Source organism: Scheffersomyces coipomensis, assembly GCF_036884675.1.
Source record: "Scheffersomyces coipomensis strain NRRL Y-17651 chromosome Unknown DFJ63scaffold_5, whole genome shotgun sequence".
NCBI classification, from domain to species: domain Eukaryota; kingdom Fungi; phylum Ascomycota; class Pichiomycetes; order Serinales; family Debaryomycetaceae; genus Scheffersomyces; species Scheffersomyces coipomensis.
The window spans coordinates 750,146-776,252 of NW_027042896.1; the positions used below are offsets into that span (position 1 = coordinate 750,146).

The 26,107-nt window shown below is 30.5% G+C and overlaps 11 protein-coding genes and 1 non-coding gene across 12 annotated transcripts; 7 read left to right on the plus strand and 5 right to left on the minus strand. All coding sequences in view use genetic code 12, as the record gives it.

Annotated features, from left to right (window-relative positions):
• Nucleotides 1-1,149: 1,149 nt before the first annotated feature.
• DFJ63DRAFT_288569 (beta-glucosidase) lies at nt 1,150-3,705 on the minus strand (the record flags this gene model as incomplete). Its single annotated transcript, XM_064905155.1, has 1 exon — nt 1,150-3,705. One exon carries the CDS (start codon nt 3,703-3,705, stop codon nt 1,150-1,152), a length of 2,556 nt encoding a protein of 851 aa, XP_064761038.1.
• A 2,776-nt stretch (nt 3,706-6,481) lies between these two features.
• On the plus strand, nt 6,482-8,107 carry DFJ63DRAFT_314312 (general substrate transporter; the record flags this gene model as incomplete). The annotated part of the gene is made up of 1 exon (XM_064906335.1): nt 6,482-8,107. One exon carries the CDS (start codon nt 6,482-6,484, stop codon nt 8,105-8,107), a length of 1,626 nt encoding a protein of 541 aa, XP_064761039.1.
• A 428-nt stretch (nt 8,108-8,535) lies between these two features.
• DFJ63DRAFT_193825 (uncharacterized protein) lies at nt 8,536-9,914 on the plus strand. Its single transcript, XM_064903896.1, has one exon. The coding sequence runs from the start codon at nt 8,964-8,966 to the stop codon at nt 9,882-9,884; it is 921 nt and encodes a 306-aa protein (XP_064761040.1). The 5' UTR covers nt 8,536-8,963; the 3' UTR covers nt 9,885-9,914.
• Nucleotides 9,915-11,232, minus strand: DFJ63DRAFT_193824 (uncharacterized protein). Its single transcript, XM_064903895.1, has one exon. The coding sequence runs from the start codon at nt 11,133-11,135 to the stop codon at nt 9,945-9,947; it is 1,191 nt and encodes a 396-aa protein (XP_064761041.1). The 5' UTR covers nt 11,136-11,232; the 3' UTR covers nt 9,915-9,944.
• Nucleotides 11,233-11,411: 179 nt separating this feature from the next.
• DFJ63DRAFT_336464 (acetate uptake transporter family protein) lies at nt 11,412-12,182 on the minus strand (the record flags this gene model as incomplete). The annotated part of the gene is made up of 1 exon (XM_064908383.1): nt 11,412-12,182. One exon carries the CDS (start codon nt 12,180-12,182, stop codon nt 11,412-11,414), a length of 771 nt encoding a protein of 256 aa, XP_064761042.1.
• Nucleotides 12,183-13,606: 1,424 nt separating this feature from the next.
• On the plus strand, nt 13,607-13,680 carry DFJ63DRAFT_t104. Its single transcript has one exon. It is a non-coding gene; the product is annotated as a tRNA-Val (tRNA).
• A 127-nt stretch (nt 13,681-13,807) lies between these two features.
• DFJ63DRAFT_336465 (uncharacterized protein) lies at nt 13,808-14,173 on the plus strand (the record flags this gene model as incomplete). The annotated part of the gene is made up of 1 exon (XM_064908384.1): nt 13,808-14,173. The coding sequence occupies one exon, from the start codon at nt 13,808-13,810 to the stop codon at nt 14,171-14,173; it is 366 nt and encodes a 121-aa protein (XP_064761043.1).
• A 31-nt stretch (nt 14,174-14,204) lies between these two features.
• DFJ63DRAFT_193951 (uncharacterized protein) lies at nt 14,205-17,200 on the minus strand. Its single transcript, XM_064903899.1, has one exon. The coding sequence runs from the start codon at nt 16,945-16,947 to the stop codon at nt 14,236-14,238; it is 2,712 nt and encodes a 903-aa protein (XP_064761044.1). The 5' UTR covers nt 16,948-17,200; the 3' UTR covers nt 14,205-14,235.
• A 161-nt stretch (nt 17,201-17,361) lies between these two features.
• AYR1 (acylglycerone-phosphate reductase) lies at nt 17,362-18,434 on the plus strand. Its single transcript, XM_064907130.1, has one exon. It carries the CDS (start codon nt 17,453-17,455, stop codon nt 18,332-18,334), a length of 882 nt encoding a protein of 293 aa, XP_064761045.1. The 5' UTR covers nt 17,362-17,452; the 3' UTR covers nt 18,335-18,434.
• On the minus strand, nt 18,384-21,068 carry DFJ63DRAFT_288897 (uncharacterized protein; the record flags this gene model as incomplete). The annotated part of the gene is made up of 2 exons (XM_064905178.1): nt 18,384-19,657; nt 19,712-21,068. 2 exons carry the CDS (start codon nt 21,066-21,068, stop codon nt 18,384-18,386), a joined length of 2,631 nt encoding a protein of 876 aa, XP_064761046.1.
• A 788-nt stretch (nt 21,069-21,856) lies between these two features.
• Nucleotides 21,857-24,121, plus strand: DFJ63DRAFT_314319 (uncharacterized protein; the record flags this gene model as incomplete). Its single annotated transcript, XM_064906336.1, has 1 exon — nt 21,857-24,121. One exon carries the CDS (start codon nt 21,857-21,859, stop codon nt 24,119-24,121), a length of 2,265 nt encoding a protein of 754 aa, XP_064761047.1.
• A 1,452-nt stretch (nt 24,122-25,573) lies between these two features.
• DFJ63DRAFT_314320 (uncharacterized protein) lies at nt 25,574-25,885 on the plus strand (the record flags this gene model as incomplete). Its single annotated transcript, XM_064906337.1, has 1 exon — nt 25,574-25,885. One exon carries the CDS (start codon nt 25,574-25,576, stop codon nt 25,883-25,885), a length of 312 nt encoding a protein of 103 aa, XP_064761048.1.
• Nucleotides 25,886-26,107: the final 222 nt, after the last annotated feature.

A 26,107-nucleotide genomic window follows, 5' to 3' on the forward strand; every position in this document is an offset into this window, starting at 1 on the left:
GTATAGAGAGAGATATCAAATAATAAATAATGAATAAAATACATAAAATTATTTAAATCGTCTAATTGAATAAAATGACAAAAGGAAAGGCCCAGTCAGTTCAGTTCAGTTTCTGGTTTATTCCATCTGTGTCATGTACTGTATATAAAATAATCAGGTTCAACAAAAAAGGAAGAAGAAGAGAGAAGAAGAGAAGGTCGTGTATTAAACTGTTTCCTCTCTCAAATTTCATCTGTGTGTGTACCTTAATTAGTACAATTTAAAAACATAACCATCCAGCCCATATCCTATCTTCACTATGAAATATACTACAGTGAACGATGCTACCACCTATCAAATCTATAAAACTTTAAATCAAACCTAATCATTGAAAGGAGATAAGTGTTCTTTCGTTAGCTGATTTGTCTTGTCTTGTCTCACAATGAATCGGATATATGTCTCTTATTATTTATCGCTATTGTTTACCTTTTTTTATATATAGTACGGCATAGTATTTACTCGGTTGCTAATTTTATTTCCTGTATATACTCCAACCGGTTAAAGTTATTCTTTTTGCAATACATTATTGCTCTATTTTATATGATTGCGCTTATGATGTATCAACCATGATAAGATCTAAAATCTTACTTTAAAACCTCAAACCATTTTAAAGTTGTAATTTAACTTTTTGCTTATTGTTAATTAATATCTAATCTGACACATAATCTATTTACTGATGACTAAGTCATTAACAGTGCAATGCAAAGGTACAACATCCAGGGGGAAAAGATGTAAAGCATTGACAAAATCAAACCTTAGTTTATGTCATTTTCATCAACCATCCGTTATCAATGATCTGGCTCCTATATTCATGAAATGTCTTGGTATCACTTCGAAGAATAAAAATTGTAATATCAAGGTCCATATAAATGAGGGTTACTGTGGTTATCATAAGGATCAAATGATTGTCCCTACTGTTTCCAAAGCAATAATCAATATTACTTACACTATTAGTCCCGCTAGAATTGGTATTGGATTGATCACTATCACCAATCCAGTATATCTATTATTTTATTTTTCAAGCAGATTTATCGCGTTAAACTAGAACGCTCTACAAAATAATTATAAATATCTCGAATATAAAACTTAACTTTATTATTTCTAATATACTCAAACTCCAACCCAATTGAATGTTTTTGATGTAATAAATTTATCTTCAACTTCAATCTTATCCGAACTAGTACCAACTAAAACTTTATATGTACCTTTATCAGATTGCCATTTACGTTTCAGTACATTCCAATATGATGTGGCTTCCTTTATACTGATTGATAATTCAACAATACCTGATTTACCCGCTTCTAAATGAATCTTTCCAAAATCTTTCAATTCTTTCTTTGGTCTTGGAATTAATGGATTCTCTTGTTCAATATATATTTGAACAACTTCAGCTCCGGCTAATTTACCAGTGTTGGTAACTCTAACTTTAATATCAACAGAATCACCATCATTAGTAACAACTAATTCATCAAGTTCAAAACTTGTATATGATAATCCATGACCAAATGCAAATAATGGTTTAAGATCAATCTTTTCATAATATCTATACCCAACAAATACATCTTCACCATACAAAACTTCTCCATTAGAAGAACCAAAATTAAAGTATGATGGATTGTCCTGCAATCTTTTTGGGAATGTCATTGATAATTTCCCTGATGGATTATAATCCCCAAATAACACATCAGCAATAGTATTACCTAATTCATTACCTCCAAACCAGGCTTGAATTATAGCGGGAACTTTTTCAGCCCATGGCATAGTAACTGGTGATCCAGATTGATTGACTACAATAACGTTAGGATTAGCCTTAACTACTTGTTCAATTAATTCATTGGTTGATCCTGGAATATCCATATCTGGTCTATCAAATCCTTCTGATTCACATTCTTTAGAAAGACCAACTACAAGAACCACAGTATCAACTTCTTTAGCTAATTTAACTGCTTTTGAAATTTCAACTTCAGGAGTAGATTTAATTTGAATACCGAAATAAACTCCACCAGCATCTTCAAGTCCACTTTCTAATGTATATGTAGGAGCAGTACCGAATTCAACTCTGACATTATAAGAAACACCCTTTTCTAAATGAACTGAACCTCTTTCTTCTCTGGTACCCATACCTAAAAAGTAAGCATCCCCTTTCGTTTGTTTGGTTTTATTATCAACCACTAAAGCATCATCAACGAATATTTGAGCAGTACCAACACATGAAGTACCAAAATTATATTCAGCAGTTTCATCAGGAATATAAGTACCGGTGAAATCAACATAGTATAAAGGTTTATTGGGATCTAAGTGTTCACTACTATAATCAGAAAGTAAAACTCTTGAAGTTGATAATTTCAATTCTTCTAATAAAAGTCTATCCCCTTTATGACCTGGTGGATGTTTATAAAATCTAGCATTAAGACCCTTTTCACCTTCTTCATTGAATAAAGTGAGTCCCACATCAGGTAAAGTACTATCTAAGAAAGCTCCTAAAGAATATTCTAAACCAACAGTATTGTTTCCTTCTTCAAGTTTAGTTTGGATACCTTCCCAAGGAGTGATTTTATAACGAGTGGTCATAGAAGCGGAACCGCCACCTGAATCTTGAGCAACTTTTACATTTGGACCAATGACAGCAATCTTTCCTTGACCTTCAATTTTAGTCTTGGATAATGGTAAGATATTATTTTCATTCTTTAATAACACAATCGATTCATCACCCACTTTTCTTAATAATTCACCAGCGGCTGGATCATCATTAGGAGATTCCACTACATCATCAGGTATTTCAGCCTTTAAACTTTCATTAACCAATCTTAAAATATAACGAACGTTTTCATCAATGACATCTTCGCTAACTTCATTAGATTGAACGGCTTGAAGAACTTGATTTATTTGTCTAAATCTAGTTGGACCAGGCATTTCTAAATTCAATCCTGCATCCAAGGCTTCTTTGGTTGAATAAACTCCATACCAATCAGACATAATAGTTCCAGTATAATTCAATTCCTTTCTTAAAATATCCTGTAAGATTTTCTTACTTTGAGATACATGTTCACCATTGATCTTATTATAAGATGTCATAAATGATTTTGGATTGGAATCTCTAATAGCAATATGGAAAGGTTTTAAATAAATTTCTCTGAATGCTCTGTCAGTTAATAAAGTATCAACAGCTCTTCTGTCATCTTCTTGATCATTACAAACGAAATGTTTAAGACAAGCCACAACTTTTTCATTTTGAATACCTTTGATAACACTAGCAGCAGCAATACCCGATAATAAAGGGTCTTCAGAATAACTTTCAAATGATCTTCCACCTAAGGGAGAACGGATAATATTACAAGTTGGACCTAAAATAATGGCAGCCCCTTTTAATTTAGCTTCTTTTCCCATTAATTCACCTGATTCCACTAATAAATCTTTATTAAAAGTTGCTGCTAAACCGGTACCACAAGGGAAACAATTGGATGGAACACCATTGAAAAATTTCGTACCTCTAATACCATTTGGACCATCTGAAACTCTAATGGAAGGGATTTTAACTCGAGGAATTGGAACGGTATGCCAAAAATCTTTTCCGGCTAATAACGATATTTTCTCAGCTAATGTTAATTCATCGATTAAATAATCAATGTCTAATTGATTATAGCTAGTTGTCTTGATAGGACTCATGATACTAAAATGTCTTGAATAGTACTAAAGATGTAACAAAACCGACAATTGTGCTTTAAGTAGAAAAGTAAACACTTATATATATATATATATATTTTACAAAATTCAATGGAGAAATACGATCTATTTTATTTAAAGGGGGAATATGTGTCGATTTGCGGGAGAGAAAATTTACAAATTAGTATGCTCTCCTATAAAACAAGTTGTTATGTATCAATATCGGCCTAATGATTTTCATGTTACAATCATATTCCTTATACTGAGCATATCTTAATCTTACACCCCCAAGGAACAGCTGTAGAATCTTGAGTTAACCTTTAAACAAAGCCTATGGACCATCTAACAAGTCATTGATTCATTTGGTTTCCCCCCACCCTTTGGGGTGTGATGATAAAGGGTATCTTTCTCAAATGGGAAATCCTACCTTAAATCCAGTTCAGTAGAAGGATGCTCTGCTTAAACTAATTGAAATGATGGAGATTGTTTACCATCAGTCCCTAAAGCGCGTTAATTTTTAAAAATTACCCCACCTTTTTTTTAGTTAAGGTTGAGCCCTCGCAACATGTCAAAAAAAAGGTTAAACTTGATGATTCTCCGCTGCTCCACTTCGATTAGGTTAAATCCAAGTTTTTTTTACCTTAATACTGAAAGAGAATACATCTATAAGGTTTGCACGGATATCCTACAATTTAAGAAGTTAATTGGGTTGTGAGTAATAAGACACGTAGGAACTTTAAGAATTAACTGGGGATATTACTATTTACAGAAAAAAAAATAAAAAAAGAACACAAAAGTTTAATAATTTATGTTTCCAAATCGAGTAGGGATTCCTCGCAAGATATTTCGCTGAGGAAAATATGGGGTAGGGTTTTATGTTCTCAAAGTCATTGGTGTATAATATTTCCGCTTATCTAATTAATTTTGGTAACTTATTGAAAGTGTTCCGTGCAACATCTCTCAAGCATAGAAGAACCTTGTTGGGTTCAAATAATTTGGGGGACCTTCTAACCTTATTCAATATATGATTCGATTTGTTTTATTCTTTACTTATACTTTATTAACGTGTAGCTGTGAAGAAACGCTCATACTGGTCGCTCATACTTGTCTTGTCTTGTCTTGTCCTAAACGGTTAATGATTTAGTTGAATTTATCAAATGACAAAAGAATGAGCTCATTGATTGAATCTTTTAAAATCGCATACTTAGTTATTGTTTACCATATATCTTCTTTGTCATTTCATTAAATTAAAATTATTAGAAATTGTATTCTATCTATAAGTTATTGCAATTTCAATTTTCCAAAGATGGTACAATTGGTATCCTAATAGATTGGAAGTTTTAGCCTTGTATTCCTCTTCGTGACTTCTTTGTGTGAGTGTGTTTTAAAAATCAACGGACGATTGTACTATTTTAGGAAACGGAATTGCGAGAATATCAAAGTTAATTAGCGAAAGTTAAAAAGAAAACCTCACATATAAAAAAATGGGGAAGATACATAATTACATAGAAATGGGGGAAGATACGTAATTATATTATAAAACTACAATATAGTCTGACACATTGGTTGTCAAGCCAAAAATAAAAAAATGAATTTGAGAAATCTGGAATAATTTGCGCTAGGTGCTTGAATATGGGGTAAACAATGACCTCTATCGGAATAATACGCGGCCTAACAATTATACTAAATCTCTTTCTGAGGGTGGCTCAACTGGAACAGAATTTGAAGTAGGATGATTTGTTGGCTTGCAGATTTCAACAAGCTATATCAAGCCATACACCATCCAATACTTATGAAAGATAATGTTCTATTAGGTTGAAAAAAAAAGACAAACTTATTTTCGGTCATTTTACTAGGAAGCCCGATCTGTTAAGAAGCACAGAACTAGGAGGGGAAAGTATTTGACATCAAATCTATTAAAAAATACTATCTATAAATCGTTCCCTTACCTATTTCAAACATTGTCAACCGACGTAAATGGAGAAAATACCTAGTTTGTAGTTTTGCTCCTTTGAACAAAGCTTATATTTATCATGATATTTTTGAACATTGATACATAACCGATCAAATCATATGAGGAATATTTTCCGAGTTTATAGTTTTGTGAAGTTGGAATTGGAGAGTAATTCCAGGAACAAAATTAAATCAGCCGTCGATATATATATGAATTGAACATTAATATTTAAAAAGCCTCTTTATTTTGTGGGGTATGCCTTATATTCTTGGGGTAACAAATAATCCGTAAAAAATAATCATAACCTACATACGCTCAAGTGTTACCTATCAACCCAAGAGGTTTCTATTTAATTTTAGATTGTCTAGTTAAACTTTTAGTGGCTGTTTGTGTAGTTACAAGTTTGATGACACCCCCCTCTTCATATTCTTGTGTGTTTTACTGGTTTGTGTTTGCGGAGAAGTAAACTAACCCTCTTTTATTTACACAAATTAATAGAAAGTTGCAAATAATAACAACATTACTAAAAATAATAAATATTCCGACTCTAATGAATGCAAATTTACCGTACACTAAATCTAAATCCATAACATTCGAATGGTCAACAAAATTAGAATCTTAAAACCTTATATTATTACACTTTGGTATATATACACTTAAATTATCCATTATCGATTATCATAATTTCATTTTAATTCTTTTTTTTTATAATTATCTTCTGTCCTGGCTAATCTATCTTAGTACTTCTATTAAAAGAGAAACACGTCACTGGTTGATATATAACTGAAGTCCATCATAACACCACAAGACTCAAATTTTGCACCTATGTCAGAAAAGGTTGGATATATAAAGGATCAAAATGATTCTGTTTCCATCACTGGTAATATTCAATTACAACAAGAGTTTTTAAACAGTGAAGATGTTGAAAACTATCTTTACCATGATAAACCTTGGTGGAGACATTCCCATTTCCGTTGGTTACATTTCTATATCTTTATAGTTACTATTACATCTACCAGTAATGGTTATGATAGTTCTATGTTGAATGGTTTCCAATCCTTATCAACTTGGAACATAAAAATGGGTCACCCAGAAGGTTCAGTTTTAGGTGCTCTTTCTAACGGTACTACTTTTGGTGCCATTGCTGCTTTCTCAATTGCTTCATGGCTTTCTGATAAATATGGTAGAAAAAAATGTATTGCCGGGGGTGTAAGTATTATTATTATTGGTGCTATTTTGCAAGGTGCTTCTACTAATTATGCTTTCTTCTTATGTTCAAGAATTGTCCTTGGTATTGGTTTTGGGATTGCTACTTGTTCTTCTCCTTCATTAATTGCTGAATTATCTTTTCCATCTTACAGACCCACTTGTACTGCTTGTTACAATACCTTATGGTATTTCGGTGCTATCCTTGCTGCTTGGATTACTTATGGTACAAGAAATATCAAGGGTGATAATGCATGGAGAGTTCCATCATATTTACAAGGTTTTTTTTCACTTGTTCAAGTTATATTCATTTGGATGGTTCCTGAATCTCCAAGATTTTTAATTTCTAAAGGTAAGGTTGAACAAGCGAGAAAGATTTTACATAAATATCATACTGGATCATCTGAAGATGAAAGAGCTCACAGACTTGTTGATTTTGAAATTAGAGAAATTGAAGCTGCTCTTGAATTAGAAAAAGTTTATTCTACCACTAGATTCGTTGATTTCGTTAAAATTCCAACATTTAGAAAGAGATTATTCTTAATTTTGTTCACTGCTTGGATTATGCAACTTTCTGGTAATGGTTTAGTTTCATATTATTTGAATAAGGTTTTAGATTCTATTGGAATCACTAGTCCTACTAGACAATTAGAAATTAATGGTTGTTTAATGATTTATAACTTTGTTATTTCTGTTGTTATGGCATGTGTCGTTTATAAATTCAAAAGAAGAACGGTATTCTTAATTTGTATAAGTGGTATGTTGACTACTTATATTATTTGGACAGCCCTTTCAGCTATCAATCAAAAGACCAATTTTGAACATAAAGGTTTAGCCAATGGTGTTCTTGCTATGATTTTCCTTTATTATCTTTCTTATAACTTTGGTGCTAATGGTTTACCATATTTATATATTACTGAAATTTTACCATATTCCCATAGAGCTAAGGGGCTTAATCTTTTCCAAGTTACCCAAAATATTATCCTTCTTTATAACGGGTTTGTTAATGCTATTGCTATGGAAGCTATTGAATGGAAATATTATATTGTCTATTGTTGTATTCTTGCTTGTGAATTAGTTATTGTTTACTTCACTTTTGTTGAAACTTATGGTCACACCTTAGAAGAAGTTGCTAAAGTCTTTGGAGATGATCCAACTACTGGTATTACTTTTGCTGATAATTCTACTTCTTCACCAGCTGAAAAAGTAGAAATTGAACATGCAGAACATGCTGATAGTGTTTAATAACTAGGTTGAGTCTAAAGTTCTTGCTTTCTCCTTTGTTTTTAATTCTTGTTATTCATATTGATATGAATATTAAATATAAATCTATAAATGATATGACTTTACCCTACTAGTTTAGTTTCTTTGTATCTTAACTAATCTATAATAAATTTCTACTTTGAATCTTCTGTAGATTTGAGATCCTAAAATCCCGAAATAGACAATACCGATATGGGATTGATATTTTTAGACTGCAAAAGGTACTAATACGAATCCCGTTATATTATACTTCAAAAAAGGGTTAAACTCCTGTTATCGCCATTAAAACCGTATCGACGCCTAATTAGGAAACGACTATTTTATAAATCTTTGTAATCTAAACCATCTATAACAACTGTCATCGCCGTCGGGACCTGTATATAGTATGCGGAATTCGGATCGAAAAGTTTTCACTAATTTTTTTTCTTTCTTGTGCCTTCAAAGGATAAGGCAGCCATATATTTAATGCTATAAAAATCTTTATCAGATCTTTCATCATTTGCCATCCACAGTATCATAAACAAGGCTTATTACTCTTAGCGTGTGAGTTTCAGTGTGTGGTTGTGTATTCCTATTTGGATTTAGTTTAGATTAAGAAAAATTTTCCATTTAAACTAGAAAAAGATCCTGTTATCTATATTCATTCCTTCCTTAGTTCGTTTCTTTCATCATCCTTATATATATATTATACGTGTTTCATCTATCATTCGTCATACTATAGAGTCGTTTAGATAGAGAATATTTACCCATCAGTCATAGATTATATCTTTTTATTACAAGATCCACGATAGATCACTACTTCTTATAGATACAACATACCTTCAAAAATTCAATACAAATGGGATTATTCGATAAACTTATAAGAAGAACTAGTCAAAATCATGACGAAGAAGTCAAATCCAAAGGGTTTGAAATAGCTGATTGTTCATTTGATTGCGAGAGTTGTGATTCCAAATTCCCTGCCTCTTTAAAATTCGATGATGAAGCTGATTTATGGAATTCAACTAAACCTTATGGTCTTCATTTCATTGTATCAACTGGTAAAACCGATTGGGCCCATGATGCCACGGGTGAATCAAATACTTTATCTCATTCAGTATCGAAATGGGCTGGTAATAATGCAGGAAATTTTGTTGGTCTTGAACTGAGTGCTATTAAAACTTCAGTATCATCCTTATCATCAGATGAATTATTGATTAATGATGATTATAAACAAGAATTAGTTGGTGATATATTAGTATTACCATTTTTCATTTGGATTAAAAATATTCATTTAAATCAAGTTGACGAATTCTTATCTACTTTTATACCTAAATTAATTGAATTTAGAGCTCAAAATTTAACCAGTTTAAATTTTGATAGTTTTAAACAAGAATTCCCCACCATTAAATTAGAAGTTGATACTTTTAAATCATATGTCTTCCTTTGTTCTCATAAACATAGAGATAAAAGATGTGGTATAACTGCTCCAATCATGAAAAAGGAAATTGAAATTCATTTACGAGATTTACAACTTTATCGTGATGTTGGTGATAATACTCCAAATGGGGTTAAAGTTGCATTCATTAATCATATCGGAGGTCATAAATTTTCGGCCAATGTTATTATTTATTTAAGAAATCTGGGAAAAAACATTTGGTTAGCTAGATGTAGACCAAATAATGTTAGACCAATCATTGATCAATGTATATTAAATGATGGTAAGATTTGGCCTGATAATGTTAGACTTATTCAAAAGTTCCATCACATAGAATGGTAGTCAGAGTGTGTTTTTTTTTCCTTCAAAAAATTACTATATAGATAGCTAGACTTTTAATACCTATATAAATACCTTTAATATATTTAATCTTCTTTCCATAGAATCAATGATAGTTGATTTTAATTTGGCAATATCATTGGTTAAAATGTTAGATAATCGATTGATTTCATTATTAAAAAATTTTTGAGATTCTTCAGTACCATCATTAATGATTTTATTAAGTAATTTTTTATAATAATTTATCATTTCTGAATCTTCAAATTTTGAAACTTCTTTATTTAAAATTTCAATAGCAATGTTTTTACTAAGGGTAGATTTACTTTGAATAATTCTATCCAATTTTTCAATTCTACCAGCTCTATCAGATAATCTTCCACTTCTAATTCTATGAATCTTGGTTAAATCATTAATCTTTTCTAATAAACTTGGTAAATCACGATTTTTAATCACAATAGGATCATCTTTAAGATCACTATTAAAGTAAAGGATAGCAGGTAAATATTCGACATTATACTTTCTAAATATTTTTTCAGCTTCAACCACATCCTTCTCCACCACAGCAAATTGTAATTGATTCTTATCATTAATGAAAATATCATTAGATAATTCACTAATGAAGGGTTTAAGCTCTTGACAATATTTACACCAAGTAGCTGAAAATACCACAATAGAATGCTTAACTCCAGAATCCAAGATTACATTATCAAAAGTAGCATCATCTAATTTAATAATATGATCTTCCTTTTCATTTTCTTCTTCATTATTCATATATTCAAGGATTTGTTGTTTATCTTCAATTTGGTTAGTATTATCTTCACCAAGTCTAACCCCACTAGCAACTTGAATGAAATTACTGATACTTTGTAAATCTCTCATTCCATCGAATTCAATCGGTTTATCATCACCATGAAATAATTTCAAAGTTGGGAATCCAATATCAGCATATTTTCTAGCCATCTTCTTCCCATCTTTATCCCCGTTAATCTTAGTAATGGTGATTTGATCTTGATATGGTTCGAACAAATCAGCCAATTCTTCAATGGTAGGCATCAAATTGGCACAATGACGACACCAATCAGCATAGAAGTCCACCAATACGTATTTCCCTGATTCAATAGCTACTTTCTTGAATGAATTATCATCAATTTGAATTAAATTTGATGAACCTGAATAAGCATGAACAACGGCACTGAAAAGTGTGAATGAAAACAATAGTATATGATATACTTTTAAATTAGGCAAACTAACCATATTGTCGTTTTAGTTTCTGGTGAAAGAATGATACGATGAAATGAATTTGAAAAATTATTGAATTATTTGTCTTATTTATGCTGTTTATTATAAATCAAAATCATTCTGCTAAACAATTTTTTTGCCATTTGTTTTAACATCCATACCACAATAATAAATAGAAAACTTTGAAGTGTGCTACCACATACGCGTAAGAAATACCGATGAAACCTACTAAACTAATAGTTATATTTAATATTGTACATTGAATCATTAATATTACATATTACAAACTATTTAGTTTCCCCCTTTGAATGTTTTTAATGGTATAGGTGTTAAAGTGAAGTAAGAATTATGTTTAGTTGCAACACCTGCAATTGAATTATACCAACCGACTAATGCGGTTATAACGCCAATCACTCCAGCGGCTCTTATAACCGAGTCACTTAACATTAAATTACCTATAGCAAGAAGTAAAAATGTTAATAATAACAATACAAATAAGGAAATGAATGCAACTGTTGATTTGAAAGTGGCCATTAATAATAAAAATGTAAATATGGCTGTTCCTAAGAATAAGAATCCTATAGCAGTAGGTAATTGATCAGTTTCATCATATGCTTGATGTATACCAAAGGCCTCGATGAATATGGATGAATAAGCTATAAAAATGGCTCCATATGATGTTAAAGCTGTAGCAGCGAAAGTATTACCTTCGACAAATAACCATGCACCAGCTAAGAATTGAACTAAACCACCATAAAACACTGCTAATGATATGAAAACATTTGGAATATCGATTCCCATGGCATGGGCATTAAATAATGAAAGTAAAAAAACTGTGAGTGAAAGGGCAACTAAACCTAATGGAGCTGTATTAAAATCATGTTTGGGATAAGGTCTTACACCAGGATTTAATGAACCTCCAAACGCTAACATTAGTTCATGACGATAATATTTCTGATTCCCAATGATAACAAATTCATCGGAATCACCAGAATATTTGATTCTAGTTAAGGATGGTCCGGATTGTATGGAAGTGATTGAAGCAGAATCGTTATCAGCCATTATTAGTTATTATTTTTTGTTGAATTATTATATTGATTTTTTTTAATGTCAGTAGATAGTATACTTAATTTGGATTTGGAATAATATTGATTACAGAAATTTATAGATACAAGATGAGATTGTAAAAAGATGATACAGAAGACTTATACAAACATTTATAAATTACAGGGTTTCGAGCAGAATCGATTGTTATTATATGAAAATCATCATATGTTTTTGCACTAGTTAAAAAGCCCGATATTGGTTTTAAAATTTAAATATTGCAAATATAAGAGAGAGAGAGAAAACAAAATGGAATTTGAAAACCTTCCAATTACGGAGTCATATGACCGTAAAGGTGCATTTTATAAAAAAACTGTTCGCTACAACATTAATAATTAGAGTTATAATTTAGAAAATGGTATGAAAAATGGCGTTGTAGCCCTAAAATGTAACAATAATCTAATTTTAACTATGGAGAAAAAAAAAAATACTAAAACGTTGCATCGGAATAAAATAAGGTGGAAATGCATAATTTTGTTAGCGTGAAAAATATTGGATCTACAAACCAGCATAAATGAATAAAAATTAAATAGGAAAAACTACTGACGGAAGGCATCTGACCGAATAGAGTTTTATGAATAGTATATTATCTTGTTTACCTCGAGAAAGTAAAATATTTCTATAATTGGCTCCAAGGCTTTTTTGACTAAGTTCTTTGATGATTTTTTTTTGTTCTATGTCGGAAAATCTAAAGATCAAAAGGTTGATCTTAATCTTTTAATAATTAAAATCTTGTCTTGACTTACCTTCTTTGATCATACACAACGACCATCATTTAATTGGAAACCAATATGAATCGGATTATTGAATATATTAAATCCTTTTAAACCTTAATTTAAACTAGCATTAATATAATGATAATTACATATGGGGGAGGTGGAGAGCATTGGCGATATCGGAATATCTCGCTTGACCACAAAAAAACCTAAATGTTTTTTTTATTTTATTTTGTTTATAATAGTAAATGATGCTTAATTTTTGTCTACTAACGTCTATATCCCGATCTCACCGAACTAAATTTGTTCAATTATTGTTTGAATAGAATTTAAAGCTAATTTGAGATGAAGTTTAACTTTATTTTTCAAACGTTTAGTCATCTTCTAAAAGTGATGTTTTGAACCGACTTTACAGAAATAGTAACAAACTATAGGTTATTTCTCCTCAACTTCTGATAATATTTGAATTTACTCTTCGAGAAATAGAATTATAATCTTTTAATTATCAATTGTTAGTGTTAATGTTAAAAATCTGATCTTTTACTTCTTTAGATTATGGTTCGGAAGGCTATATACGAGGTCATTTCCGAAATTTTAACTATGGGAAACACGTGAACTAAATAGACAATTTGTGAGAAACATTTTAATTTTTATCTTTCAAGAAATGGTTTTGTGGTCTAGTTGGTTATGGCATCTGCTTAACACGCAGAACGTCCCCAGTTCGATCCTGGGCAAAATCATATCTTAACTTTATTTTTTTTTCATTATTCAAACTGTGAATTTTGATTTGTTTTTTTGAACTATAGATTGAAAAATTATGATCTGATTTTAATACTACTTCAATGGAACTCCCCCCCACAAATCATAATGTTAACATTGAATAGACTAATAACTCCAAAGAAATTAAATCCAAGAATAATAAGATCATTGTCAGTGACTTCATCTTTAGGACTTGAAAAACCTTCATTAACATTTTTCACCAAGAAAACTTGTATGTTGTGTACTAATGCTCATCAAGTTTTAAATGATACTTTACATAATGAGTCATTGAAACATAAGGATATAGATTTGAAAATCATTGATATCATGAATCCAGAGAATCAAAAATGGTTTGATGTGTATTGTTATGATGTACCAGTGTTACACGTCGATAGAGAAAGTCAAAAGAAACCAGTTAAATTCATGCATTATTTATATGAAGATAAGTTATTAGAGGAATTCAATAAAGAATGATAGATAAATTTTTCATGTACATATTTAGTTTCATTAGCATACCCCCCTTGTAAATATAAATTTCATTTTTTGGTTTTCCTTCTTGGAACTAAAGGAAAGTCATCAACATTTGCAATTGAAAATTCATCAAATGTATCATTATCATTATTAATAGCAGATACTTTTCTTTTCTTTTTGTCAGAATTCAGTGGCTCTTCAAGTTTCTTTGTCGTTGATCTAGATTCCAATTGCTTGATCTTGCTTTCAAAATTTGTTTGCAAAAGTTTTTTTTCATTTTCGGATTTTTTCAATTGGTTTTCTAAATTTGATAAACTAGACTGTAACGATTCCTTCTCCTTTAATTGAGATTTATTATCTATTTCTAACATCTTGATCTTTTCTTTGAAACCGATAATATCATTCTTATATTTTGCTTCCTTGACAGTAAACTTCTTATTTGACTCCTTTAATGAATTCCCAATATTTCTAATTTGATCATCATGAATTCTCTTGTCATAATCATTCTTTTGTTCAGTTTGAAATTGTTTGGTCAATTTATCAATCTTTTCATTCAATGAACTTTCAATGACCCCTTTCTCTGTAAGCTTATTGTTAACCTTTAATAATTCCTTTTGAGAAGATTCATACTTTTTTGTAATTTTTGCAATTTCACTTTGATAATTGGATTCATTAGTCTTAGTTTTCATCTTTAAAATTTCCAACTCTGTAGCACTTTGCTTAATCTCTCTTTTAGATTGCTTTAATATTTCATAATCTGCTTTAATCTTTTCTAATTCTTTAATTTTCTTAGTTAATGTATCTCTTTCAGAAATATTTTGAATCTTTTCATTATTAGCAATGGCAAGAAATTCTTTAAGTGATGCAATCAGGGTTTTAAAATTTTTAGTTAATTCTTGCTTTTCATGTTCGGCAGTTTGACTAACCTCATCTAATTTCAGTACTTTTTGCTTTAAATCTTTTTCAAGCTTAATCACATTGGCTTTCAAATTTTTGATCTCAGTAGTTTTAGATGATGATTGTAACTTTTGCGTTTCAAATAATTTCTCAAAATTTAGAATCTTAACCGCAGCATCTTTCAATTCTTGGGTAATTTTCAACTTCTCATCTTGATACACTTTAATTTGATTAGAAAGTTCAGATATTGAACTATTCCACAGATTATTATTAGTCAATTGCTCTTCTAACTTCACCGATAAACTAGTTAACATTTGCTTTAATTCTGAAGTTGAAAAATTAGCATCCTTTTTTATGGCTGCGAATTTATCTTTTAAAGAGGAATCTTGTAAATTATTAACCGTTTCCAACATAGTTTTGAAATTGGATGAAATATCTGAAATAGAATTAGGAAACACTTCATCAATAGATTGTATACTATTTTTAATCAAGTTAATAGATTCAAAAGTGGAAGTTGTGTATTCCTTTAATTGAGTTTGTAATTGGTTGCTTTCTGCTGCTAATTTTCCAAGAACACTTGTTTCGAAAGATTTAGAAAATTGATCAAATACATTTTCAATATGTGAAGAAACTTGTTTCAGATTTTCTACTATTTGAACTTTTAAATCTTTATCAATCTTATCATTCAACAAATTAAACGATTGGTCTTGTTTTTCTATCAATTGTTTAGCATATAATTCACTTGTTTCGTTAAGTTTATTATTTAAAGAACAAACTTTAATTTTTTCTTCGGACAAATTACCAGATAATTCATCAACAGATGCTTCTAGAGTTTTTATCAATAAGTTCTGTTTTTCAAACTTTAATTTAAAACCATTTGATCTTAATTTATACGATTCTAAGTATTTTGTTGTTTTGGATAACCTTTCCTTTAAATGTTGAACTGATTTCTGGGTGGTTTCCAAATCCAGTTTTATTTCTTCAATATAATTTGATCTTTCACTTTTATCAGTCTTCATTTCTTTTAATTCCAGAGCAAATTCATTTAAGATAGAGTTTAGTGAATTTAGTTTTTGAGTAACTGTAGTTACTTTACCTTGCATTGCTTGTAATTCATTTTCCTTTACCGATATGACTTGGTTGGATTTTGTTAATTGGTATTTGTAACTAGTACACTTTGATTCTAATTCAGTGATAATATTAAAAAATGAATTAGAAAGAGAATCATTAGGCCTGAAATCTGATTTTACAGTCAGAGAAATTTGTTTAACAGGTGCAACTTTTATTAAATCATGCTTACTTTCAATTTGTTTGAGAGTAGTTGAAGTATAACCATAATCAATTGATTCAGTTTTAGTATTTTCTTTCCCCTCTTGATTATCAATATCTGTAGATTGAGAAGAAGAAATTCTTGGAGTTGATTTAAAATCAGAATTTGATTTAGGAGTTGTAGAGTATATCTTATTAGAAAATAATTTAGTACTTAACTTACTATTACCAAATAAGAATGGTTGTTTAGTTGGAATTCTTATTTTAGCTGGTGTTGAAGAATCAATGACTTCGGAATCACGTAAACTATGATTACTCCATTTATAATTGAATCCATCTGGTTTAGATTCAGAACTGTTTGCCATTGATCTCATCGATGAAGTCTCCTGAGTTTCATTATGATTTACTTCTTTAGTATCATTTGATATAGATAAATCCAAATCTACTGAAGTTACATCTGATGTATCATTTGTATCATCTTGTCCACCACCATCATTTGCAATCGTATTATTAACATTGTTATTTCCAGAATCAATCAACTTATTATCATGAGAACTCAAATTAAGCTGAATCCTAGATTCTTGAGCCACATCTTTAAAGAAAGTCGACATTGTTTAGTTTAGATAGATGATTATACAGCTGCTCTCTAGATGTGATTGATTAAAAGATCATTTTGACCGTCATAATTATTCCACAAAAATGAATAATCCTAACAAAAGAGGGGACTGCCTCTTTGGGACGACGTGATTTATTTAGTTGCGATTTCTTTCACGTGTGATTTTGTAAAGGCACCATTTCTTCTGGTTTAAAACAAGTTAAGACTTCAATTCTAGGGGGGTTCTAATGAAAGATCATAGTTCACATTGGTTCATTCTTCAGTATATGGTAGTAACTTTAGTTTATTGTTCTAGTGACCTTACCATTTAAGCTGTAAAGCTTCCACACACTAAATTTTTTTTCCTTTTTATGCCCCGCTGCGGAAATTTGAGATAAATCTTAAGTATAATAATAGAAATTGATCCCTAAATTATCTCTTCTTTATAACCAGTGCAATTGATTTCATTGACAACCGAATAAGTGATATTCAAGAAACGATTCATAACAAATCATAGCACTATGTCAGATCAACGTCAAAAAGTGGCCTTAATTACGGGTGCTTCATCAGGAATTGGATATGCAGCTTCAATAGAATTTGCCAAGAGGGGATATAAAGTATTTGCTGCTGCTAGAAGATTAGAACCAATGGAACCATTGAAGGAATATGGGGTAATTCCATTCAAATTAGATGTGTCTGATTTAGATAGTGTGAAAAATGCCAAAAAATTCATAATTGATCAAACTGGTGACAAATATTTGGATATTCTTTATAATAATGCTGGTCAATCATGTACATTTGCAGCTTTGGATGTATCAGATGAATACTTTAAACAATGTTTTGAAGTCAATGTATATGGTCCAATGAGATTGGTTAGAGAATTAGGTCCATTGGTTATAAATGCCAAGGGGGCTATTGGATTTACTGGTTCTGTAAGTGGTATTGTTCCATTCCCATTAAGTTGTACTTATTCTGCTACCAAGGCTGCCATTCATCAATATGCTGCTACTTTAAGAATTGAAATGTTAGGATTTGATGTTAAAGTGCTTAATTTTATTACTGGTGGTGTTAAAACTGATATTGAAGATAAAAGATCTTTACCATCAACTTCCATCTATAATATTCCTGAAATGGAATATACTCTTAGAGAAAGACAACAAATGGCAGCTAGAAATAATCCAATGCCCGCTGCAGAATATGCTAGAAGAGTAGTAAATGATTTTGAAGGTGCTAGATTAGGTGGTACATTGAATTATTACCGTGGTAAAATGGCTACATTCTTAGGTACCGTCTTATGGTGGTGTCCAAGATTCTTCCTAGAATATATTTTATTAAGAAAATTCAAAATGGATGTTGTATTTGCAGCTTTAAAAGTCAAATATGCCAAACAAAAATTGGATTAAATGAGATATTGTCTATAGATATATATATATATATATGTTTACTTACTTTTTATGCGTAGTTAGTTTTATAATGTTCAATCACAACTGATTTCATTAATGCTCTTGGAGCTGGTTTATTTGTAAACATCTCAAATTGAGCTAATGCTTGTGCATAAAGGTAATTCAATCCATTCACTGACACCCAACCTTTATCTTTATATTGTTTAGCTCTTTGAAGGATTGGTGTTATTAATGGTTCATAACCGGTTTCTAAAACAACCCCTCCTGAGGGACTCTTAAACCAATTAGGAGAGAATTGAATATTGGTAGGTTGACCTGTTATCCTATCTGAACTTGGAACACAACTTATAATAATGGTTGGATAATTGAAATTATTAGGAATAATACCTCCATTGAATTCATCATCATTTAGTAAGATGATTTCAAAATATTTTAAATCATCAATATTTGAATCATATTCTCCTGTTGAAAGTGATGAAGATGGCCTTATAGGTGATAATGAATTATAATAATTAGCCAAATCCTGAGCTTTATTAAATGTTCTATTATATAATAAAATTCTCTGATAACCTAATTGGATCAATGCATATATGGCCGAACGACTCATACCACCAGCTCCAAGTACCAAAGCTGTTTTATTCTTACTGACAGCATTTATAGGCGATATATTATCAATCAACGATAATCGAACTCCTAACCAATCTGTATTTTCACCTCTAATGCAAGTTATTTGATTTGGATTTTCAAAACTTCTTTCTGCCACAATTGAATTCAAAGCTCCAATGATTTTAACATGATTTGACATGGAATCAACATATTTCAAAGCTTCTAATTTAAATGGCATAATAATAGCCGTACCTCCAAAATTTGGTGATTTAACTAATTCAGCTAAATATGGCATTAAAGTTGAACATTCAAACGTGGCATAAGTATGAGGCAATCCTAAAGCTTTATAAGCTGTATTATGTATTACGGGTGATAAAGAATTAGATACATCTCTTCCCATGATGTAGAATTTCAAGCTTGGTAATAAAAATGATGAGTATAAAGCTTGATGAATTTGAGACGATACTAATGATGGATTGGAGCTAATGGGGATATCAACTGGAGTTAAGAATTTATTACATATTTTGGAGAATTTTCCTAATTCATTATTATTAAATGTTGAAATAGTTAAATTAGGATAATTTTCAGAAACGAATTGATTAAATTTGAATATTTTAAAATTATCTGATAATCGAGTTGCAAATGAATTCAATCTCAAATAATTTAATTTTAATTTTCGTGATAATTCAACTATCGCAAGACCATTAATTTTGATTTCTTCATCATTTTCAATAGCATCACTACCACTTTCATCATCATCATCATCAATACTCCAAAAATCAGGATCTTGAGATGTGAAAGAACCGATGATTTTGGTATTTCCTTTTATTTTATTCAAATGATCCATTACTATTGTCGAATCATGATTGGTATCAGGGACGAATAAACCTAAATCTAAAGTAATATAATCCATGGCTAATTTAGATATCGAGTAAAGGAAATTATAATAATAATTGAATACTTCTGATTTAATGGCTTCTGAACTTCCATGAGTGAATTGATTAATATCCAGAATCGAATTATGAATACTTAATACTATGGGTAAAGAACAATTGGTAATTCTTTTCAATTGAGCTATGAATTCTTCTAATTTTACTATCGCATAAGCATTATTGATTTGTCTTGTTAATAAGATAATATCGATTTTAACTTCTAAAGCATCAACTCCATAGATTATTTCATCGATATTATCCCAGAAATTAAGATTCAAAACTTGAGGATATCTGATTTGTAAACACAGAGAGAATTTCTTATCGATAGATAATTTCAAATGTAAATCTCCGGATATAGTTGAAGCCGAGTTTGAACCTTTGATTATGAATGTTAAGAATTGAACAAATTCTCGTTCCAATGGTTTTAAAAGCAAATGATGATGATGCTGATTAGTATCTTCATCTTCATCTTCTTCTGAGTTGTTATCGGTATTACCAATTGAGATTAGATTTCTTTGAATCATAGTTAAATCAGAATGAAGATTAAAGAAATTAAAATTTGCAATGGATCTATATTTTAAGACTTTAGCTTGAATCATTTGAATTCCCTTTTCCATATCATTTGAATATTCCATATAATTAAGGATCCTTAATTCTTCACATTCAATATTTATAATACAATACTTTTTAGCATTCTTTTGTAAAAATTCAACCACTTTAACATTATCAATTGATGAAGAAGGTAAGACATAAATAGAATTTTTATGTTCATTTTCAGTTAATGATTGAGTAATCAATCTATATTGTAAATCCTTATATTCATCCAATGATACTTTATTTAAATATAATGCTTCTGGCATACCAGTATAATCACGAACACAATTTTCGACACCAACATATTTGAATTTCAAAGCTGCCAGAGCCATTAATGCCAATGTCAGTTTCCCCACTCCTCTTAACCCAATTAAAACGATAGCATGAGTATGTTGGCCATTCTTGGTTCCTCCTTCATATTCAGCTGAAGTCTCTTCGTTAGATGAAGATACTGAAGATTGAGTACCTTTCCTTTCATGACGAATATTACTATCACCCGCATTTCCCACAGCATGGAAAGTAATTGTATCAGTATGACTATGTCCATTGGGACGAATGACCGAAGTAGGTGGAGATTCGATAGTTAAATTAGCCGTTATCATTGAATTGTTTTGATCCATGATCTATATCTGGGTAGGCTTTTAATGAAAATAAAAAGGATTATATACTTTTAATCAACCAAAAGTTTAAAGGGGAGAAAAGTAATAAAAAGAAACACACACACACATACACGTTATAAAATCAAGTAAACACACATTGAATAACATTAAAATAATTTAATAATTCATCCTCATTATTAGTGTTTTGAAATCTAGTATGATACCCCATAATTGCGAAATTGAAATTTGGTGAATTGGAATTATTTTTTGCCATGTCTGGAATTACATTTAACCGTAAAAATAAAACATCCTCACCGCGAATTAATTCAGAGCAACTTATGGGATGATCTATAAGCAATATAGAGCAATGAAGTCGTTATATGACTATTCATTGAAAGAAGTCGATGATTCTATATTGGCTTAGGATTACTTATTATCGTAATACATTTGTAGTAGTAAATATTGCGTTTGCAATAAGCTGTAAGCATCCTAATTACATTGAAATAGTTGTTTACATTTAAGCTTTTGAAGTACATGTATATAACCCTACATTCTATTATATCTTCAACTACTAAGCTATCTAATTACGAACTATGTTGGACATCTGTCTCTCATAATATACTTATTGCAAAAATCGTTTGGGTGTGATAAATTGCTTTTAAAGTTTTTAGTCCCCGCGCAAAATCTATTTATATCAAAATCAAAAATCACAAACATAAATAGAAATATTAGCAGAACCAAACCTATTGACATCCCATTAAAAAGGACAACCTTGATATAACTATGATCAAATGTCAAGGAGATCTTCATTAACACCATCCGAACCATCTTTATGGTATCGGGATAAACAAATATTAAAAATTGGTCAAGTTAATCGGTATACCATCACTGTGGAACGACAAGATTCCGATATTGATCAAATATACTTACGATTGAAAAACATTGAACGACCCCCAATTCGAGCTTTTCATCTTTTAAATGGTCCATTCATCTTATACTGTCATATAGTGCCTTATAATTATAACTATCAACAACGATTCATACCTGATGATATTGAAAATAGTAAAGAAATTCAATTTAATCATGATATTAAACCAGGCGAAACTTTTAAAGGAATACTACGAATGAATGAGAATTCTCATGTAAAGGACAACATCTTTCAATGGGAAGTTGATATTATAAGTCAAATAGTCATCACTGATAAGACAAATATCAGTTATGATTTAGTTATTGGGAGAGATATGCAAATGTTAAAAAAATTACATCATATGAATAGTCTTCAGAATACCTTAACTACATTATCCACCAATATAATCAATGATAACGGAGTAAAACTTGAAGATGGTAATATTGAATTAGAGAAATCAATCCATCCTCATTTAACTGTGGTTAAACAAGATACGAGACAATTATGGGATATCAAACCCAAGTATCCGACTAAACCGGTTCATCTTATAATATTAACACATGGGATCTTTTCAAATTTGACAGCAGATATGTTATATGTAAGAGATACTTTATTAAATACCAGTAATGAAAATATCATCATAAAAGGGTATGAAGGTAATGCAGGTAAAACAGAAAAGGGAGTTAAAAAATTAGGTAAAAATATGGGAAAATATCTTATAAATTATATTGAAAATGAATGTCCATTTAAGATTGAAAAAGTATCATTTATAGGTCATTCCTTAGGTGGATTAGTTCAATTATATGCTATACGATATATTTTATTAATCAAAGGTCCTAAATGGTTTGATCAATATGGATTAATACCCCATAATTTAATATTTTTAGCATCACCATTATTAGGGATTTTAAATGAAATAAGTTTCTTTTTATCATGGTTCTTAGATTTAGGTACATTAGGTAAAACAGGTCGAGATTTGACATTATCAAAGAGGAAATTCCCCACATCTTCAAGTTCAGCTGAAACGAGTGATGATTTATCTATGAAGCCAGTGTTGGAATTATTACCTGATTTCCCATTGCATGAATTCTTAACTAGATTTAAACATTTAACTATTTATGCTAATGCTATAAACGATGGTATAGTTCCATTAAGAACAGCGGCTTTATTGTATCTTGATTATGAAGCATTAGGTGATGTTAAAGAATTGAAACATCATAAATCAATTAAATCAAGTAATCAACTGCTTCATCATTCAATTGAAACGAATAATACCATAGATACAGTCACAGAAGTTCCGGAAGATGGAGATGACGATGATGCAAAGGAGAAGAAATCAAAAGGTAGAGGTTTAATTGGATTATATAAACAAATTATAAATCTTAATTTAGGAAAATCAGCTAAGATTAATCCAACTCGGAAATTAACTAATCGTGAAAAGCGATATTTAAAGATAAATTCTAAAGGGATAGATACAATTGATATGAATCATGATGATAATAATACCAATCAATCATTAACTGGGTCCACTTCATCAAGTAATGATTCCAGTAATAATTTAACGAACAATACTTCCACTACAACTGCTAGGATTGAATCAACTACACCAACTAATATAACATTAAATATTCCTCCTCGAGCTAATGTGGTTGAATCGGCTATAAATACGATATTATGTCCGATCCCATCTACGAAATTTATCATGGATCCAAATTCAAGAGATGATGTTATATTTCATGATAAGTATTATAAATTTGAAAATATTCCTCAACATGAAGATGAACAACAGAATCATCAACAATCGGAAGATAAAAAGGTTCAATTCACATGGTCATTGATTAATCATGATTGGAAATTAAAGAAACAAGTTAAAATCGCGAGAAAATATCATACTGATAAATTAAATTGGAGAAAGATTTTAGTTAATTTACCTCCTGATGCTCATAATAATATTATTGTGCGGAGAAGGTTTGCCAATGGGTATGGATGGGGAGTTATCGATCATTTATGTTCTAATTTGTTTATGGATGGTGAAGAGGAAGTTGAAGTAGATACAGAAAAGGAAGTAGAAGATGATGAAGAGGAGGTATTACTTGATGATAAAGAGAATGAAATTGAGAATAAGGATTTAGTCAAAGCCAAAATGTAATTAGTGGGTCTCTTATTCATTCAATTATGGATTCACATATGTATTTAGTTTGTTTTGATTTATTTATTATAGGTAGTCGGTATTTATAACGGGGAATAATTTAATATATGGTTTTTTTAAAAGTAAGTATGGAGATAGAGGGAGATAAAAATGACGTAGGACCGAGATTGAGCTCGGTCGAAGTTAATGGGATGGCACACGACCAATCAATCAAGAGACACACGCCGATACGGAAACGGGAACTCGTCCCATTAAAGAATTAATGTGACACAAAAGATCATATATTATGATAAGAAAAACCAAAACCAAAACAAAACGATAAGGAAGGTAGAAGTGGAAGTGGAAGTGGAAGTGGAAGTGGGAGAAAGAAGGAGTCAAAAGAGATTGAAAGAAGTAGATGCAGACAAAGGGGACAACTGAGACGACGAGGATTATTTCAAGCAATTACTAACTATTATTTATGATATTTGTAGTTATTAGCTTATTTTATTTATATTGATGACGATGAGATGTAGTAATTGTGAAGTCAGATTATGTTATACTATGAACACCTAAAAGTCAACATGGCTGAGGAGAGATTAAGATTAAAAATGTAATTACAGATAAAGTTTTCCCCATCTATCTTAATAATAAAATAAATTGAATGAATGATGATATCATAGGCATTTCTTAAGTATTTTTGATCATCCATCGTTTAACCCACCCACATACACCCACACAGACACACTTTACTCCCATCATAAAGTACAGCTGCACACAACAATATAACCCACACTACAACACGACACAACAGAATAGAATACAACGTAACCTATCCCGTAAGGGAAGAAATCCAAAAATTTTAAGGGATACAAAAGCCAAACATTTAATGTTTTTGGTGATGACCTCCGATATTTGTGCGAGGGAAGAGGATGTAGTGCCGGTAGTAGAAAAGTTTGTTCCGACCGAGGGAAGAATATTTACGTAAATAGATAGCTTTGCAGTAACTGTACAAGACTAAGTTGTGTATTATCCTAATGTAAATTTGCTAAGCACAACCCCATTACATATAAATAAGAATTCTCAAATTAGGTTATGATTTGGATTATAATCACTTCGCTACGCTAATGAATAAAACGAGCCCTTCAATACGGTTAAGGTCCCCAAAGTCAAGGTTTGATAATTGCCAAGATTATATATTTGCAACCTCACCATTGAATGGTAATTTTACGATTCTACAAATTTGAATAGTCAAGTAACACTATTCTTCACCTTTAATGCAATGGATATCATTATTATACACATGTTCAAGAGAATTCTATCCAGAAAAATGATTGATGTTAATTGATAAAACCTTATTTCATCGGTTTTAATTACATTACCTTTGACATCAGTTTGATTATAAAATTACGACAATCCCCATATACTTCCCTATCAATTTGCTGAAAAAGATGAGTAGTTACCAAAGCAAATATGTCGTTTTTTTCCAATCTATCAAATTCAACATTTTTAGATTGTGGTAATTCATATGTCATAGTTTCTAATGATTTCATTGATGCAAGTAACGCAACTAATGTAACTGATACTGCTACTAGATATGATATTGCATATACCTGTGGATCAGATTATTATTTGTACACTTTTAAAAATAATACCAATAACCAAAAATTAGTATCAAGAAATGTGGAACCGTATATTAATCAAATTGTGGTACACAACAAATATCGGTTAATATGGGGAATACAACCAATAAAAATGATTATGCTCTATATAGTTGTGGTTTAACCCATGGAGTGTATAAAGCTGCATATCCTATCCCAAATCAGATTCTGAATTGATTAGAGTGCCAAAATTATTATTAATTTTAGCGATGTTAAGTGTATTATGTTCAATCATTTAGTATTGATTCAATCGATCAAAATCCGATAGTCTAGAAAGATCCGGTCCGAGGTGATAACAGACAAAAAAAAAGCCGTAAGATTACAAAGAAAAAAAAACGTTGAAGAG